Below are 17,698 nucleotides of genomic sequence, written 5' to 3'. Positions count from 1 at the left end.
GTACTCACGTAATTTTATTAATATCTATCATTCTGGCCTCAGTTTCCCTCTTACACACTTGCTTAACTCGGGTAAATTGATTGCCTTTCCTGCAGTTGTTACTGCCTCATGCTGGTGAAAGTGAGAATGGCTTGAGCAAAACTTGGTATTTGCATTTCCTTGAGTATGAGGTGAACCACAGGTTCCTGTCTGTGTGCAGTACTTGCTTATGTCTGATTGTGTTCCTTAATTAGCTGTCTTTTACTGCTAAATTGAGGGAATAATTTTTTTCTTTTGCACTCTTTAGCATCAGTGCCTGCTGCTTTTTTCCTTGTTGTCTTTTTTTTTTTTATTTTTTTTTTTTGTTTTTGTTCTTTGCGGTGGGGGGTGGTACCTCGAAAGTTGGATGATTTCCCTCAGGAACATCTCTTGGGAACTGTCTAACATTAAGCACTGTTGTGGGATGGTAGTGCCAGGAAAGATGGAAGGTTGCTGGCAGGCAGAGAAATGAGGCAGTGCAGGATGTAGCTTTTAGAAGGAATAAATCGTGGTTGTGTTCTTCCTCTTCTGTTCTGCAGTAGAAAGAAGGAGCTGAGAGAAATAGAAGAAAAGGTGTAATATTGCCTGCATTTACACAGGAGAGATTTAGGGCTCTTTGAGGTAATAGAGGGACATGTACAAGAGCCATATTCTTTACTAGACACAAATGTCTTTCCTCTAGGCCTAAGAGGAGTGGTAATGCTGATGTGTTGGCTGTTTAGCCAACTGCTTTGTAGACAAGGGTGCCTTTGCCATTTTCTGGTGTTTTCCCATTTAAGTCTGGTTTCGTTGCACCTGTGCCCCAGGAATGCAGCTGTGTGTGCTGGTATGGGGGATGCAGCACAAATGATCGAGCTGAATGCAGTGGATGAGATCGCTCATTTGTTTATATGTAGTTTCTGGCCCTTTCATCTCCATAAAGCAGAACAAATCTGGCTTTTGATGATGAATTGCCAAATTTGGCTGAACGAGTCAGTAGAGCACAGCTTTCTGAATGCTAGTGAACATTTGGCTGAATGAGTGATGGTTGTCTGAATGAATTGTGCTTATCAAGTTATGACAAATCAACATGTTTTCCCCTAGTTCAGGATTTATTTTTTAGTTGTCAAGAAATGCCGTTACTGAGCAGTTTGAAAATGATTATTCCTTCTCTTTTCTTTTAAAGGTTTTGGAGCTGCTCTTGCACCCAAGGCTGACATACCCTCCACAGAGGTTTCTCCTCCAAGTCCTAGTCCTCTGAAAAAAAGCGGATCAATCAACTGGCCTTTCCCTGATAGAATTAAATCTCCCAGGACTGTGAGGAAGCTTTCCATGAAAATGAAAAAGCTGCCAGAGCTGAGCAGGAAGCTGAGTGTCAAGGGAACTTCAAGCCATAGTAGTTCAGATAATCCTCCTTCCCTGCTGAAAGGTAGCTGCCGGGATACAAGCCATACAGTGTCTTTGCCATCTTCTGGAAACTCAGCCACAGCTGCCAGCAGGAACGTGATAAGTCGTTACCATCTTGACAGCAGTGTGTCGTCACAACACACCTTCAAAAAGAAAAGCTCAAGGAGCTCCAAATCCTTCAACAAAGGTGGTTACCTCAGTGATGGCGACTCTCCTGAACTTATAACAAAATCAGGTAAACACAGGCATGAAACCAAGTGTGGGAAAGGAAAAGAGAGCCTTCCGAGTAACAGTGGTAAAACTGAAATAGATATTGATGCCTTCAGACACTACAACTTTTCTGATCAGCCCAAGTGCTCTCAGTACATCTCTGGACTCATGAGCATTCACTTTTATGGTGCTGAAGACTTAAAACCACCACGAATAGACTCAAAAGATGTCTTTTGTGCAATACAGGTTGACTCAGTAAACAAAGCAAGAACTGCCCTGCTTACATGTAGGACAACATTTCTAGATATGGACCACACATTCAACATAGAAATTGAAAATGCTCAGCACTTAAAGCTGGTGGTGTTCAGCTGGGAACCCACCCCACGGAAAAATCGAGTGTGTTGTCACGGAACTGTGGCTCTTCCCACTCTCTTTCGAGTCACAAAAACACATCAGCTGGCTGTCAAACTGGAACCAAGAGGGCTTATTTATGTCAAGCTGTCGCTCATGGAGCAGTGGGAGAACTCTCTTGATGGCCTTGATGCAGATCGGGAGCCCGTGATGTTTGGGGTAGATGCTCGAAAAGTTGTAGAGAAGGAAAATGCAGGCTTGATGGTGCCACTTCTGTTGCAGAAATGCATTCTGGAGATTGAAAAGAGAGGCTGTCAGGTACTGTGCATATTTTAATCTCTTTTGTCAATATTTCTTTGTTGTTGCAGTGTGAGCAGTGAGTGGAAATGGGGAAATCAAAAACACTGTGTCAATTTTTTTCCTTTGCTGCTTCTGTGTGGTGAACAGTGGCCGTTGTAATGTGGGAAGAATAACGACTGCATGCAGTCAGTGCTCCCAACTTGGCCTTTGTAGAGAAGTATGCTTGACAACAGGAGCTGCTCCCAGCAGTGCCTTAGGACTAGGGATAGTGAAATGAACCTGCCAGCCCCCAGTGTATAGACTCATCCTCAAAAAGCAGAGATGAGCTGAGAACTTGAAAATGCTTGATTTCTGAGATGTGGAACAATGGAGGAACATATGTCTAAAAGCAAAAATATGATATACTGTTCCCTCCTACCCAAAACTGTGTGCAGTGACACAGTGATGAAGAACAGGTCTTTCATCGAAACTTTACTTACCTGTGTGCAGACTGAGGCAAACCAAAGACCCGTCTCTGCCATCACTTTGTACACAGCATTAACATAAGGAAGGAGACCCCGAGGGGCTGAATTAGTTGTTTCACCACACCACTGCTCCTTCAGGTTGTTCTCAAATTAAGACTGCTGTAAAGCAGTAGTGCCCAGTGTCTTTTCATCCCAGTAGAGTTTTATTGGTTGATGTAACCTAATGGGCAAAAATATGTGTGAGAAACAAGGTATGGAAACAAATCACCAGTTAATGGATGCTAGACAAGGAGTCTATTAGGAAGGACTGTGCATAGTCCTAAAGGCAGATGTTCCCCTCGGCAATTAATTTGCAGCTGGTGGGAGGACTCTTGTGTGCTGTTCCAGAGCATGTGTGAGCCCTTGGTGTCTCTTACACCTGTTCTCAGTCAGGTGAAATTGAGAAGTAGTCATACCTACCACTGTTACTATTTTAAATTGCTGACAGGTTGGATATGCTTCCAGGTGTGATGAGATTAACTCTGCTGTTTATTATCTAGGTCATAAACTGTATAGAGACTGTACTTCTGTATGGTTCTTTTGCTGAAAGTCACTGCTGATAATAACTTATGAATCTTATTGTGAATGCTTCTCCTAACATTATGCAAATCAGTGGAAAAGAGGAGTTTTATTCTTTCCAATGTATGTGTCCCATGGTTTCAGCATTTTATTTTGGGCTTATTAGCACCTAGTCACGCAAATGATATTGGGTAATCAAGGCAACGCTGGTAATGAAGCGATTGGGATCTGAGTTATCTGAGTGTACCTGGTGCTTTTGAGCGTGAAATCTATTTTGTATTTGCAGAGGGCGAACCAAAAATGCAAAATATACTGTTAACTTCTTCTTTTAACCATGTGCTTGTCTGACATTTTCGACTTTCCTACAGACTGCACGATGTGTTATCTCCACCTGAATTTCAGTTGTGGCCTTAAAAAACTTCAAAAGTTTAAAAGAAATTGTCTTAGATCATATTCAGTCTTGAGAAAGGGGGAGTACAACTTCCATTGGGTAATTTTTCATTTATTTTAAAAGGAATTAATATATGACCAGACAAATACTCTTGCTTGCAGACCTACATTCCCATGGTCTTAAGCCAGTATAGTCTAAGTCAGGTGGGTTTGGTTTTTTGTTTGGTTTGATTTTGGGGTTTTTTTGTCTTGAGCCCATGGTACTTTTGGACTAGCCATTAACTGCTCAGTACAGCTGCCTATAAAGTTAATTAAAATAAAATGAATATTTTTAAGATTTAGTTTCTTAAGATCATAGGAGTGCTTTGTATAAATGGTGTTGATGAAAATTAAAAATAATTATAAAATGGAAGATCTGAATGCATGAAGGCACATGATTTAACTAGTCATTCAGTTCAAGAGTAGTGTGGGTTTCAGTCTTATCACCTTAAGCATGTTAAATAACCCTTGTTTTGCAGAAAACTTTAAATATAATTTGAAACACGTAGAATTCAGCATATTGTAATTTTTAAAACAACATTTTATAGGTGTAATGATGGAGTATTCATAATTTTCTTGAAACTGGTTATGGGTATAAAATTTTTATTTTTTTACTACATAACTTAATACTGTAGGAAAAATGTTTTAGTTTATTTTGGTTTTGTGTTGTTCTTTTAATTGTTTTATAACATTTCTCATTTTAGTAAGGGGTCAGTTATATGACTTTTTCTGCTGGGGATTAATAACTGTAATTTGATATACTGCAATTTTGTCTACATAAGGCTCTAAACACTTCTTTCTACTGTAGTTACAATTCTAGCTTGTATAATTAAACAATTAGGAAAAATAACGATGATCTGAATGAGTAGGGCAAGAAGGTTTCATCTGTGTTTCTCTCTTTCCTGAGTTTGCATAAAAGCAAAGCATTAAACAATTCTGTTTTAAAGCTCGCTTTCTGTCAATAAAGCACTTCTCAGCATGTTCACTGTTGTGAAAACATTCACCTTATTCACTTACTGCTCAACGGTGTCTCTGTGAAGTGTCCCATACTGTGTATGTTGACGGTTTCCACTGTTTGGGTTTCCCTAACACGGGTTTACAAACAGTTGCTTTTGTTGCACTCTCTGGATGAGACACCACACGATGTCATTACTAGTCCCCTCTTCAGGCCAATGACTGACGTGAGGCTCTTGGTTTTGCTTTCAGGTGGTGGGTCTGTACCGGTTGTGTGGCTCAGCAGCGGTTAAGAAAGAGCTTCGAGAGGCTTTTGAGAGGGACAGCAAGGCTGTTACTCTTTGTGAAAGCCAGTACCCAGATATTAATGTCATAACAGGTAATACATTTACTTGCTTTTCTTCTAGTACAGAGTTGTGCCATGTTCTTAATGTATCTTTTAAAATGTGAGCTTGTTTTCTGTTGTAATTTAATAAGCTTTCAACTGCTGCTTTGTACTGCTGAAAGCCGGGTGGGAATAAGCGCAGTAACTGTGGGCATGCAAGTATGAATGAAGCAGCAGTGGTTTGAAGGGAGGAGAACATGGAAGGAACTGCTTTCAGTAACTTCTCCACCAGTTACAGAGGGAAGTGGGAATCTGAAAGGAGCTAAAGTCTCAGAGCTGGTTAAACTTCTGCCATTGTTTTTTTATTGGGGCAGATCTGGAAAAACTTGCTTGTGATCAGGTACCTCCACACCATGTGACCCAAGGCCCATCTTGGATCAGTTGTTCTGCCCTTTCTGTTGGAGATTACAGGAGTTAGGGAAACAGATTTCCCATCTTGTGCAGGCTAATTAGAGCTGCAGGAAAGTGCATTTGATCCCTGCTTTTTTTAAAACCTTATTAAGGAGCAGCTTTCTCCTGCTCCCTGGAGTGGCCCTTTTACTTGCTGTTGTGCAGCAAACTCCAGGCATAGGTAAGAAGAGCTGGAAGTGCAAGAACAGAAGGTCCTGGGAAGCCTGGCTGCATCTGTGTCAGCTCCTTACATGAGTCTCTTCACAGGCGTTGCACTGCAGAACTGAAGTAAGTTGTTGAGGTTTTTTGGTTTGTTTAAAAGCGGAACAGTTTTATAACTATTGATACTTGTTATGTAAGCTAAAGTTGATCTAATTTCAGGCATCACTGAGTAAGCCAGTTGCTCCAGCAAATTAGTCAGAAGCATTCATTGCCTGTATATCAAGGGATGGGAAATGTAACAACAATACTTGGGGTATAAATTTTCAGTGCCAAAGCCCTTTCTGTAACACCCAACATCTAGCTGTATGGCAGAGTTATACCCTTTTTGGTGGTTTATTTAGTTTCATTGTACTGGGAATTAATTTTGTTCATTACATTTTATAATATACAGTGTGTATCAGAAGATATTACTCAGTGGCATTTACTGAGTTACATAAACCTTTTGGTTCAGAGTGTGCAGCTAGTCAGTTCACCTTAGTTGCCTTGGCTGATTTCACTGTTGGATTCAGTGTTGATCACAGCATTCTCAGCATCAGAAACTTGTATTTACAGATTCATAGAATTGTTTAGGTTGCAAAAGACCTTTAAGATCATCAAGTCCAACCATTAACCCACCGCTGTTTCACTCTGACAGTATACAGCCTTTATAAACTAGGTGTATGGTAAAGGTATAGTATAAATGGTCTTTTAAACTGGATAATTTTTTTGTCTTTGCAAATAAATTAATGAGAAAAAGTGGTGAGAACTTCTAAGATCAGATTATTCCATGAAATTATTGAAATCTTATTTTCTCGACTTTTGTAAATCACTTCAAAAGGGGAAATTGCTTTCTACCAAATAGCAAAAGCTGTCTGATATTGACTTGTAAGCAGACAAACGGCAAACTGCAACTTGGTTAATGTAAACTTTGGGGTACTGGAAAATTTTGTTGGTTTTTGGTGGTTTTTTTTTAAATTTAGAATACTAAAAATGGCATTGCACTCCCATGCTACAAATAATCATTAAAATAAGACAGTATTTGTAGAAATGGTTCAAGAGTATTGTGGGGAAAGGGTATAGGAATTTAATACTCATCCATATAGAAAAGAATCTGTAACATTTCCTAAGCATTTCCTGAGTATGTCGTACACTCAGAACCAACCAGAACTGACTGAAACTGAAGTCTGACCTTCAGGAGGGCTCAGTGCTAATGCACAGGCTGACAGATCTTTCCATCATGAGTTTATGCTGTGCTGGTCAAATTGAAAGATTTGAAGTACACTTTCCTGTATACATTGCTGCAAGCCTCATTGTTGAAAGTGAACTTCTGGTAACCGTGCAGGTCCTGCTTGGTGGTGGTACTACTGAAGGATAATTTTTTTCATCCAGAGTTTATATTACAAGAGTGAAAAGAGTACAGTTTTGGTGTCTGCCTTACAGAAAGACTACTGGATGTGCTTTTGTATGCGTTCTATTGCAAGAGTTTACTAACATGCTGCTTTCCTTACAAGGGACAGATAGTTTTAAGAAATTACATTTTAAAAAATGGATTTTTTCCCCTGGTAGCCCTGCAGATGTGCTATGTGATTGCCTGCAGTGCCTGTGTTAGTATAGGTCCTGTTGGGGGGGAACAGGGAAGGAAGGAGTGTTTGTACCCGTAGCTTTCACTCACCAAAATGCAGCCCACTCTAATTATGGGCAACTGTTGGTCTGGATTCATGGGGGAACCTGCAATTTTTGCTGACAACAGAGTTACCCACCGTGCTAGGAATACAAGAGTCCACAAAATTTACTGCATATGCTTAGGGAGTTGGGTTGAGGGAGAATGTTTCCCCTGAGTATTTAATGCTGAGGCTGATGCACATGATTCATACTTCTATCAGCCAAAACATGTGTTCCATAAAATATGAATCCTCAGCATAAATCTTGGCTGATTTGAAAAGAAGTGCTGCCTTATGTCCTTTTTGAAATTTGAGTAGCACTCCTTTCCAGAGAGATTAATTTTATTTTTTTTTGACAGCTGTCCAAAGACTAAAGAATGAACATTTAATGACTAAATCTTGACTGAGAAATGCTCCTGGGATTGGCACAGGCTTACACACAATTAAGTGTGCTCGTGGCTCAAACTGAAGCGTGCAGCCAGTTTTTGGAACTGACCAGTAGTCATGTTGTTACATCGTGTCTGTTCACATCCACGTGAATTCCTATCTCTGCATAAAGCATGCAATACTGTTAACAGTTCAGTGGGTCAGAAAAATGAGGAATTAATGAAGTGGATGGCAATTCCTGCTCTCTGTCTAAATTTGTTGTGTGTGGTTGTGTCAAGAGGAATGTGCTAGTGGGTTGGCAGCAGCGGGAAGCGTAGATTCGTGGAAAAAAATAACAGCAGTCTCTTACAGGGCTAATTTAGCTGAGAGAATAGCAAAACGATTTAGAAAGGTCAAAGGGCATTCATGGCTCCCAAACCATCCTGTTATTCAGGGCTGAACAGGAGAAAGTCCTTTGGCAGGCGGTAGTCCTATAATTGTGGATGCTATTACAGGAATTCCTGATAAGTAATTATTAATAGACAGTTGTGTTTCAACAGTATAAGCTGATTTGATTACAACATGCCATTTCCTAATGTAAGCTGATTTTGATTTCAGCCTCTCCCTCCAAAAAAAACCAGGCTGAAACAAAGGTCTTGAAAGAAGTCAGCATCTCTTGCTGGTGTTTTGCTTATGAAAAAAGGAAGACATCCCAAACTGTGTTGTACAGCACCAGCATCTGCCACATTTGTCTCATAAATATTTTAACCAGCTAATCCACATATGGAACATGAGCCTCTAAATCCAGGGAAGAAATAGTATTTGGTGGGGAGGGAGGAATATGAGTAAGTTACTAAACAAAAACTAGCCACTTAAGTGGAGAAGTCCTGAAAGTGACATATTCATTTTAAAACAAACAGAAAACCCCACCAAACCACCAGGGGAAATACTTTTTCAGGAAAATATGTGGATGGTTGTTCACATATTTTCTGTTCCTGATGGGATGTTCCCATTTTAAGCACAGAGTGAGCTCTTGGGAGCTGTGTGGAGGTCTGCAGAGACAGAAGTTTTGCCTTGCTGCCCCGTGCCTGTGCTACAGAGGGAAGTGGTCTGGCAGCTCCAGGGGGAGATGCCGCTTCAGGTAGCGCTGCCTCAGCAGCTGCACTACAGCTAGGTGCAGCATTCTTTTTAAGTGAAAGTATTTGTACAGGTAGAAGCCAGCTCTTACTTACATTTTGCATGTGAACATGCAGTGAAGGGCAAAACGTTAACTTCCGTTCCCTGTATTTTTTCAGAAACGACCTCATAACAAAGCCCAGTCCTGTACAGTTCATTTTAGAGCTCAGTTATAACAGGCCGAGATAATAAAAACTGTTGCTTTGTTAAATAACACAGTGTGATGGTAATTAATTACTGTGATGTGAGATTTTACAAGGCTATGAGGAGTGCCTGCTAAAAAATATTCTACCTTTTTAACTTTGCCTGTTTGGAGGACAGGCTGCTTTGTTAACTACAGTACCTGCTTTTGAATAGTTGGGTTTTTTTAATCCACAATTTCGACTTAACAAAGTATTTAAATTCAGTTGTGATCTAGCTAAAATGAGTAGATATTTGTGGCACAGAATGCATTTTTTTTTAAGGAAAATAAAAGCTGCTGGGAAGCAGGCTTGTTTCCTTCAATTTTCTTTGTTGGTTGTAGTGGATACTTTACTCCTGGATAGCATCCTATTATGTCTTTTCCAGAGGTTACTGTTAGAAGTCTTAATATTTTGGGTTTTTTAATTATTATTCTTGTAATCACTGAAACCCCTCTCAAAATGAAGTATCAGCCAGCCTCCAAAGCCAGCTTCCAAGAATGAAAACGCTCAATTCCTTTTTCTTTTTTTTGTTTGCATCTTTGGAAAGAATAGGGGTTAATAAGGCACTTGCCTGATTGTTGCATCCCCTAGGAACAGCCTTTCCTCCAGCATATCCGCAGCTTCAGAAACAGTGCAGTATGTCTCTGCCACGGGGAGGGCTCAGTGTCTGGGTATTTTAGCCAGTATCTCCTGTAGATGTGAATTATATTTGTCACAGCAGAAGCAGGTGGTGTGCTGGGGGTGCAGGGTACCCAGAGGCAGCAGGGAGTTGGTGTTTCCCCTGTCATGAGGGCATCTCTTTGGTTTGTGCTTTGGTAGGTGATAAGGTGCTGTGTGCTTCACTGCATGTGCCACTGGCACCGGGATGTTTGGTCATAATTTTATAGCTGAAAATAAACATAAAAACTAACTTCTGTGTGTATATGAAAGATGAGGGGTCATCAAACTGAAGACTTTGGTGTTTGTGGGAGCTCTTTTGCTTGGATGGGAGATGGACCGATAAGAGTCCTTTCCTTGCCTCTCCCTCACCCTGAAAATAAAGGAGACCTGGAGAGATACTCACTCTGTGCTCAGTGTCCTCACTCCTGCACACACAGCAGCCCCTGTGCCCCAGCCCCTCGTTACTGTGCTCTTTTGCTGTTGTCCTTCCGTCCCTTGTTCCCAAGTGCAAGGCTTGTCACTGATATGGAGGACTTTCTTATGGGATGGGTGAGGCTGACATACCTTAATGCTCCCAAAAAATTGCTGGAAAGTGAATCTGCAGCTTATTAAAGGCACCTGTTCTTGTGTTTCTTGTGAAGGTGTCCTAAAGGATTATCTGCGAGAGCTGCCCTCTCCCCTGATAACCAAGCAGCTCTATGAAGCAGTGTTGGATGCCATGGTGAAAAATCCCTTGAAAATGACAGCAAATGGTTGTGAGAATGACCCAAGTGACTCTGAGCACACAGCAGCCCTTCTGAATTGCCTGCCAGATGTTGAGAAGGTGAGCAGTGTTAGCAGGTTCAGGTGAATTGCATGCTTCAGAAAATAAAGGAACATTTTCACACTGGATATAAAATGTCTCAGTATATGTATGCCTGTGCATCTGACTTAATGGTTCGCTTGGATATGTGATGCTCTGTGTCTTTGAAAATACTTCCATGGCATGATAAATTGGAGGGTCTGCATTGCTGGATTTATTCTAGTTTTCATTTTATATTGTCTCTGTAAAACTGAATGTAAGGCTGTGATCACTACTTTTGTATTGTTAGATCAGTGATTTTTCCTGTGTGAAGTCCTGCTCCACTTCTGTGGAGCTCTCTGTTGTAATTACCTTGTGTAATTACAAATGCATTTCTCTTTCCTACGTATGTGCAATAAAACCTTTATATCCCATGCTGTGCAGTGTAATAGTGCTGTGCACTGTTACCTGCCAAATTCACCTCTTTAGAAAACCACAGTTAGCCCGTTTTGGGGGGAGGGACTGAGCAAGTGGCTTGCACAGTGTCTGGGCGTTCCCTGGAAGCTTGTTCAGATGCTGACATTATACTGAGGGTTTCTTTATTTTCTAATGTACCTGGATCATCTGTAATATTTCTGCAGCTTCTCCTCTCTCCCTGATGCACCTTTTTTACTGTGAGAAAACTAATCCATATAAAACTGAGTTCAGGTAGGAAACAAGCTGAATTTTACCAGAAAGTCTGTCTTAATTGGTCTATTGTGTGATAGTCAAATACAGCTTTCCTAACTGAGCACTTAGGTGGTCTGTTGATGGGTGTTGGTAGTAAAACCAGAGCTATCAGCCTTGATCTTTTCCTTCTAGAGCAGTGACATTAAGATGTCAGCACCACCTTCCTCTAGTGTTTTGTTTCCTGAGCAGTATTTTGTTTCTTTAGGCTACCCTGAAGATGCTGTTGGATCACCTGAAACTGGTAGCTTCCTACCATGAAGTAAATAAGATGACGTGCCAGAATTTAGCTGTATGTTTTGGCCCTGTGTTACTGAGTCAGAGGCAGGAGACAACCAACCATAACAACAGAGTCTTCACAGACTCAGAAGAGCTTGCTAGTGCCTTGGACTTCAAAAAGCACATAGAGGTTCTTCACTATTTACTCCAGTTGTGGCCAGGTACTGTTTCATGACTCTGATCAAGGGAAAAGCTCAAACTATTGCTGTATGTTTTTACTGTGTGATGGTGTATGTTAATTCACAGGGTGACTGAGCAGCATCGGAGTTATTAAAACATGAGGTACTGTGGCATCACATATTAATCTAAAGAAATTATGATAGTTTCATAATCAACTCTTTCTATTTCGTTACTTTGTTTAATGGGAATTTTGCTTGTTTAATTGCTTTCTTACCAGATTGCAAAGTTTGTGTATAATATAAGAAATGGTGAAGACTTTATGTGAGTAAAGACAGTAGAAAAAACAAACCCAGTGACATTATGGTTTCCACATCTGAATTAGGGAGTTTGGGGATTTACTGTTTTTCTTCTGCTCTCCTGCTGCGACTTGAGGGATTACTTTATTTCTGCCCTTGTAATTTGGCAGAGTTGAGAACATCCTTACAGTAAGACCTGTGCAACTTCTACTTCTTTTTGCAGAGCATTGCATAAGGAAAAATATTTTTAAAACAAAATACAGCAAAACCCAAACCAAAACACCCTAAGTAACTTCTGGCTCCCACTTCAAAACTTAAGAGGTCATAGAATAGAATAGAATAGAGTATCCTGAGTTGGAAGGGACCCACAAGAATCGTTGAAGACCAGCTTCTCATTCTCTTCAACCATGCAAGTAATGCTTTGTATGCTCTTGCACAATTTGGGGTCAATTCTCAGTAAGAAGGGAGGTGAAATTCTAGTACTGCTAATAAACTAATAAAGTAAACGTGAAGGTAACTATTTCTGCTAATATCTGCCTTTCAAATGGGAATTGACTGCACAGTGTTCATGTTTCCTCTGGTATTCAGAGAGGCATAAACCAGTGGAAATAGTCAGGATGACATCTGGAGCCCTGGGTTTCAGCCCATACTGAATTCCTGTGTATTGCTGCTAAACCTCAGCCTTTTCTTCCACAAGCACTGCCTGGAGTTGGGAGCGGATGAAGGTATTGCAGCTTTTCAGTTAAACAGAGAGGGTTTGAGTGTAATGCTGTGAAACAATTTAGCACTGAATCTGAGGGGTTTAGTCTCTGTCAGTCAGGGTGTGGTGCTGCCGTGTGGGCATGGTGGCTGTGCCCTGGAGTCACCTCCTGTGACAGCTGAGCTGTGGCTGTAACACACTGACCATGCACTGGGTCAGCAGTGTCAGGAGGCTCCTGGCTGTTGGCTCCACTTGCTGCAGCCTCACAGAAACCTTGTCTGCCTGAAAAGGAGCAAGTTAGTTTGACATATAGGGCTGCTCCATGATGGGTTTGAGGCAACTGAGAATGCTGTTGCTCCCTTGTCAGCTGCAGATGGGCAGCTCCAACATTGCTGACCACCAAAAATGAAAAGAAGCTTCCAGTCAGGCCAATGAGTCTGTACAGGAGAGATGGGAAAAACATGGGTGGAGGAGGAGGAAGACCAAGAGGTATTTGGACAGTAAATATTGTGCAGAAGCTAATCAGGAAACCCTGGGGATGGCTTATGGCATGTCTGCTGTGGGATACAAAAGCAAGTGGATGTAGCTCTGTCCAAAGGAGTGTACCTTGCTGTAACAGGGTAGGAGTGGGATAAGTATTTCCTTCACTTTGAAGAAAAAGCCAAATGCTATCCCTTGGCTTGCAAGAAGTGTGCAAGATGTTGTGCTAAAAGGGAGGTAAAACATGAATGCAGAAGAGTTGAGCAGGTGAACACCTCATAGTGTAAACAGAACACTTGGACTGAACAGAAGGATCACAGTCTGGTCCCTTACATTTAATCTTCTGTAGATTGAGACAGCTTGATAATCAACATGTTGTGCAATACTTCAGTTTCCGTATATTTCCAACTGAAAACAAATAGTCCTTGTTTGGCTAGACCATGTAACACTGGCAAGTTATTGTTAACCCATGGCCCTTTGTCTTAATGGAGCACAGTCTAAACAGAAGGGCTTTTGTTATAGCAAAAGTGAGGGAAAAAGCAGTGAGAGTTATTGCGTGTTGCTGTGCAAGACATAAAGTAAGACTAAAATCCCCCGGAGAGAACTGTAGTGGACCCAGAAAGAGGATTGGGCACAGTTCAGGACTAAGCCTTTGTGCTTGTGTGTGAGGAGTCTGAAAAGGAGGGGGGGCAGATTGTGGACTGCATGGGTTTGCATGCACCTCCTTTTCAGCAGTGAAGGGGAATAGAAAATCTCTGCTGTTCATTACAAGAGGCAGTGGTCTGTATAAAACCAGAAGAAGTTCTGAAGCTCAGATATGTACAGGCACAGGTCAGTAAAAATAGTTGTGCTGTTTACCGTAGGAAGCAGGTAACAGCAGAGGAGCCTTTTAGTAACTTATGCTGTCTAATGGTGAGCTCAGGTAACACTGCCATCCAACCTGTGTTTGTGTACATCTGCCATGGGGTGGTGGCTGCTTAGAAAAATTAATGCAAATGAGCTTCTTTAATAGTGCAGAACATCAGGGCAAAAGAGAAGCGCAAGAGTTCAGCTCCTGGTATATTGTCAGCTTCTGTAGGTGTTCGTCAGTGGTGGTATTTTTGTTGTGTTTTAACTTCTTTTGCTCTGCCTGCTTTCTGTTATCCTTTAGCCTGGACAAAGTGTGTGAGCTGAACTGTTTGCTTTTCTTTGACCCAGAGCCGGATGGTGATTAACTCACACAGTGAATTTAATTGGAGTTCTGGGAGTTTCTACTTTTAGATAGGCTTCTCTGCTGCAATTTGAATCTGAACCTTCAAAACTGAGCTTTTACAGTAGTTTTTCTAATGATTTTATATCAAACAGCGGCAAAAAATGTAATAGTGGAATGTGTTTGCTGTAAACTCGCATGTATTCGTGCATGCTGTTAGTGTGTGACGTCGAGGGAAGACAGTGGGCATCTGTCGTGGACTTTTTTTGTTTCAGCATGGATTCAGTCCTGACTGATTTAACTTCTCTCTTCTAGTTCATCACTCCCCTGCCAAAGAACCAGCACATCTGAATGCATTTCCTGAGCACCCATCCTCCTTGAATTACCTGAGACCCAAGAGGCAGAGACCTCAGATGCTGAATCTGAGTGGTACCGAGGTGTCTGGGGTACTCAGACCAAGGCCAGCAGGTCTAGACAGCCCATCGAGCAACCGCTATGCTGGGGACTGGAGTAGTTGTGGGGAGAACTACTTCTTAAACCCGAAGGACTGCCTGAGTGAAGCAGACTATGATGATGTCCCTTCGGAAGACACGGAGAGCGGGGATGACAGCAGCAAAGCCGAGGAGTTGGATGCCCCAGAAGGACGCCCGCAGCCCGTCCCTGGAGAGCACACCTTCCAGAGCTACCTGACAGTGCAAGCGATAGACTCTGCAGTGGATCACAGGGCAAACCTCAAAGACCTGCAGGAAAGTATTGATACTCTGATAGGAAACCTGGAAAGGGAACTCAATAAAAACAAACTAAATATGAGTTACTAAGTCCTGTCCTGCACGATGCCTCCTCCTCGTGCCTCCATGCCCCTCGTTGGGATTCCCCAGCGGTGTGAGGAGTGATGGTGCCCCTAAACACCTTGTGGTAAGGCCACGGCACATTTTAAGCCATTCCGTAATGATTCTGCTTTTTTGTTAGAAGGCATTGTCCTGATTTCTGTGTTGGAGGCAAGCTTAGAGACCGTGAGGTGATTGCACATAGTGGCATTTCTCCCTAAAAACACTATGCACTTAGGTGATCTGGGCAATACCTGGTAGAAGATAAAGCAACATCTCTGCTGTCAGTGGCAGCAGAACTCCCCATCCCTGAAATCCTGGCTCTGGTACAGATATTCCTCTTGGAAGAGGATGAATGCTGCTTGACCTGAGTTTTGCAGCATGGACTTCAGATAGACTTGTTTTACTATATATGCAATGGCTGCTATGAAAAATGCTTTCTATAATATTTATATATAAAGTTTTAATTGTACAAATATTAACGTATTACTGTATTAACACTTTTCAATAATTATTTAAACAAGCAAAAAAATAAATATTTTTCTAACCTGGTTTGTATATATCTATGTATAAATGTGCATGTGTCTGTAGCCACCTTTGGAAAGGAGAGGTCTCAGAATTACGAAATGTCCCTGTTTCTAGGAAGACGTGTTCAGTGATGCCAGGATGAGAGTTACACAGCGTTTGATTTATGCACAGAAACATGGCCAGAGAGAAGGCGGGGTGAATGATTAATGTAAATGACCTTGTGTATTGCAGGGACATCAGTTTGCAGGTGTTGACTATTAACTCTCTCACACACACACACCCTGCCCTTTCTCTGTTTTTTTTTTTTGTTCATTGTTTGTTTCTTCCTCAATGGTTTTTTTCACATATAAAAGAGTCTGGAAGGTACTTACTTCTCAAGAAATACTTTTGGTTTGTCCTTGTAACCTGTTACTTTATTATTGATATTTCAGTATGTTTCTTTTTTTCTCCAGAGTTTCATGTATTTTTGTTGTGGTAGCCTTGTCTCGCTGCTGGTAGTTAGATGTCTTAGAGCCCTCTGTAAAGGGCTGTGGCTCTGGAGATGCAAGACTCAAGTTCTGCACAAAGGCGGTTACTTTTTTTTGTCTGAGTTTTTTTTTTTGGCTGTTGTTGGGTTTTTGGTTTGTTGTTGTTTGTTTTTTTTAATTAGTCTCCCAAAAATGGAAACAGGAGTTGTCACATGAGGTGGAATGAGTCGAGAGATGTCACTCCTGGGCAGTTTGAGTGGATTGCAGTTCGCTGGGACCTTATTAGATTCAGCTGTCACCGTCTGCTCAGCTTGTCTTTATCTTTAGTCGTTTATGGTGAGCAATTAAACATTTGATGTTAAGGAGACGCATTCTTGATGTATTAAAATAGTTATCAAATAATTACCAAATTGCATACAGATGTTTTGATAGTCCCTGTAACCAGAAGGAGATTCGGAGCCATTCCTTGTTCTCTACAGGTCACATACACACCCCTGAGGAAGGGGGGATTTGGGCCAGTGGGGGTGAGAAGGTTTTGGTGTTTTGAGAGGTCAAACACCAAGCTGCTGTCAGCTGGCAGGGTAGAAATTAATTCTACATCTTTTCGGTACAATTTTTGGCATCCTGCCATGGTTTTCCATTCACCCTGTGGGTAAGTGCTTTTCTGCTAACCCGTACTTCTTTATACTGCTTAATTGAAGAGTTATTTATTTACAGTAGCAAGGAATTAAGAATTGTTAGGGCAAACTTCACCCCTCTTTTCTAAGGAATTATTTTAGCATGGTTCCAATGGTTTATTCAATCTCATTAATTTATTTTATAAGTGTTAAAAGATGCAAAACAATTATTGCAATATAATGATAATGTATGAAAATGTAAATTTAACCTGAGGCATTTATCAATAAATCAATGTATTTTTTTAAACTTTTATACCTACAGAATGTGCATACTTTTTAAACTATAAATTTAAATTCTAAATAAAAATTGAATTAAGAACAAAATTTGTCTATGCCTAGTTAGTGGTTATTTAAACCTGTCTAAGCTGATGCCATCCCTCTGCACTGGCTGCACATGTGAATTAATTCCATAAAGACATTTAGCTTTTCGGGAGGTGTTTTGTTCTATTGTCATTTCTAGATTGACCCAACATTTGAGTTAGATAATTAAAAAAAAAAACCAAACAGCAATCCACTACTCAATTAACACTACTTGAAAGATGTTTGCATTTAAAGTTTTTTGATAAGTGATATATGAAGCTTTCATTGTCTGTAATAATCCAAATATGTAAGTAGTCACTTCTTGAATAAGTGTAAGATTTTTCTCCAGGAGGAGTCTGTAACTCAGAGCAGCAGTGCAATGCTGTGTCAACTTGAATATTTTAACATTGCAGCAGCGGAAATGAATGACTTGATAAATTGTAATAATGTTAATCTAATCAGGCACTTGAAATACAGTAACGTATTGGTATTATTTAAATGAAACATCTGCTGTTAATTCAGTGACAGCAACTTGTAGAACACGTTTTATGTCTTAGAAATCCTCTTTCAATGAGACATTTCCCCACTGGTATTTTTGTTATATGTTATCCCTTATATGTATTCTTACTGATACTAT

At 40.8% G+C, this 17,698-nt stretch overlaps 1 protein-coding gene across 1 annotated transcript in view; it reads left to right on the top strand.

Annotated features, from left to right (window-relative positions):
* Positions 1-17,085, top strand: part of SYDE2 (synapse defective Rho GTPase homolog 2) — a 28,803-nt gene extending 11,718 nt beyond the window's left edge. Inside the window, exons 3-7 of the mRNA XM_017805304.1 lie at positions 1,184-2,283; positions 4,923-5,049; positions 10,333-10,514; positions 11,407-11,638; positions 14,578-17,085. Coding sequence (XP_017660793.1) covers positions 1,184-2,283; positions 4,923-5,049; positions 10,333-10,514; positions 11,407-11,638; positions 14,578-15,080 — 2,144 coding nt within the window. The 3' untranslated portion in view covers positions 15,081-17,085. The remainder of the gene's footprint in view (positions 1-1,183; positions 2,284-4,922; positions 5,050-10,332; positions 10,515-11,406; positions 11,639-14,577) is intronic.
* Positions 17,086-17,698: the final 613 nt, after the last annotated feature.

This window comes from Lepidothrix coronata, unplaced genomic scaffold, assembly GCF_001604755.1.
Source record: "Lepidothrix coronata isolate B3197 unplaced genomic scaffold, Lepidothrix_coronata-1.0 Scaffold12, whole genome shotgun sequence".
Classification (NCBI taxonomy): domain Eukaryota; kingdom Metazoa; phylum Chordata; class Aves; order Passeriformes; family Pipridae; genus Lepidothrix; species Lepidothrix coronata.
Note: the sequence above shows the minus strand (reverse complement) of the source record. Positions and strands in the feature narration are given on the sequence as shown.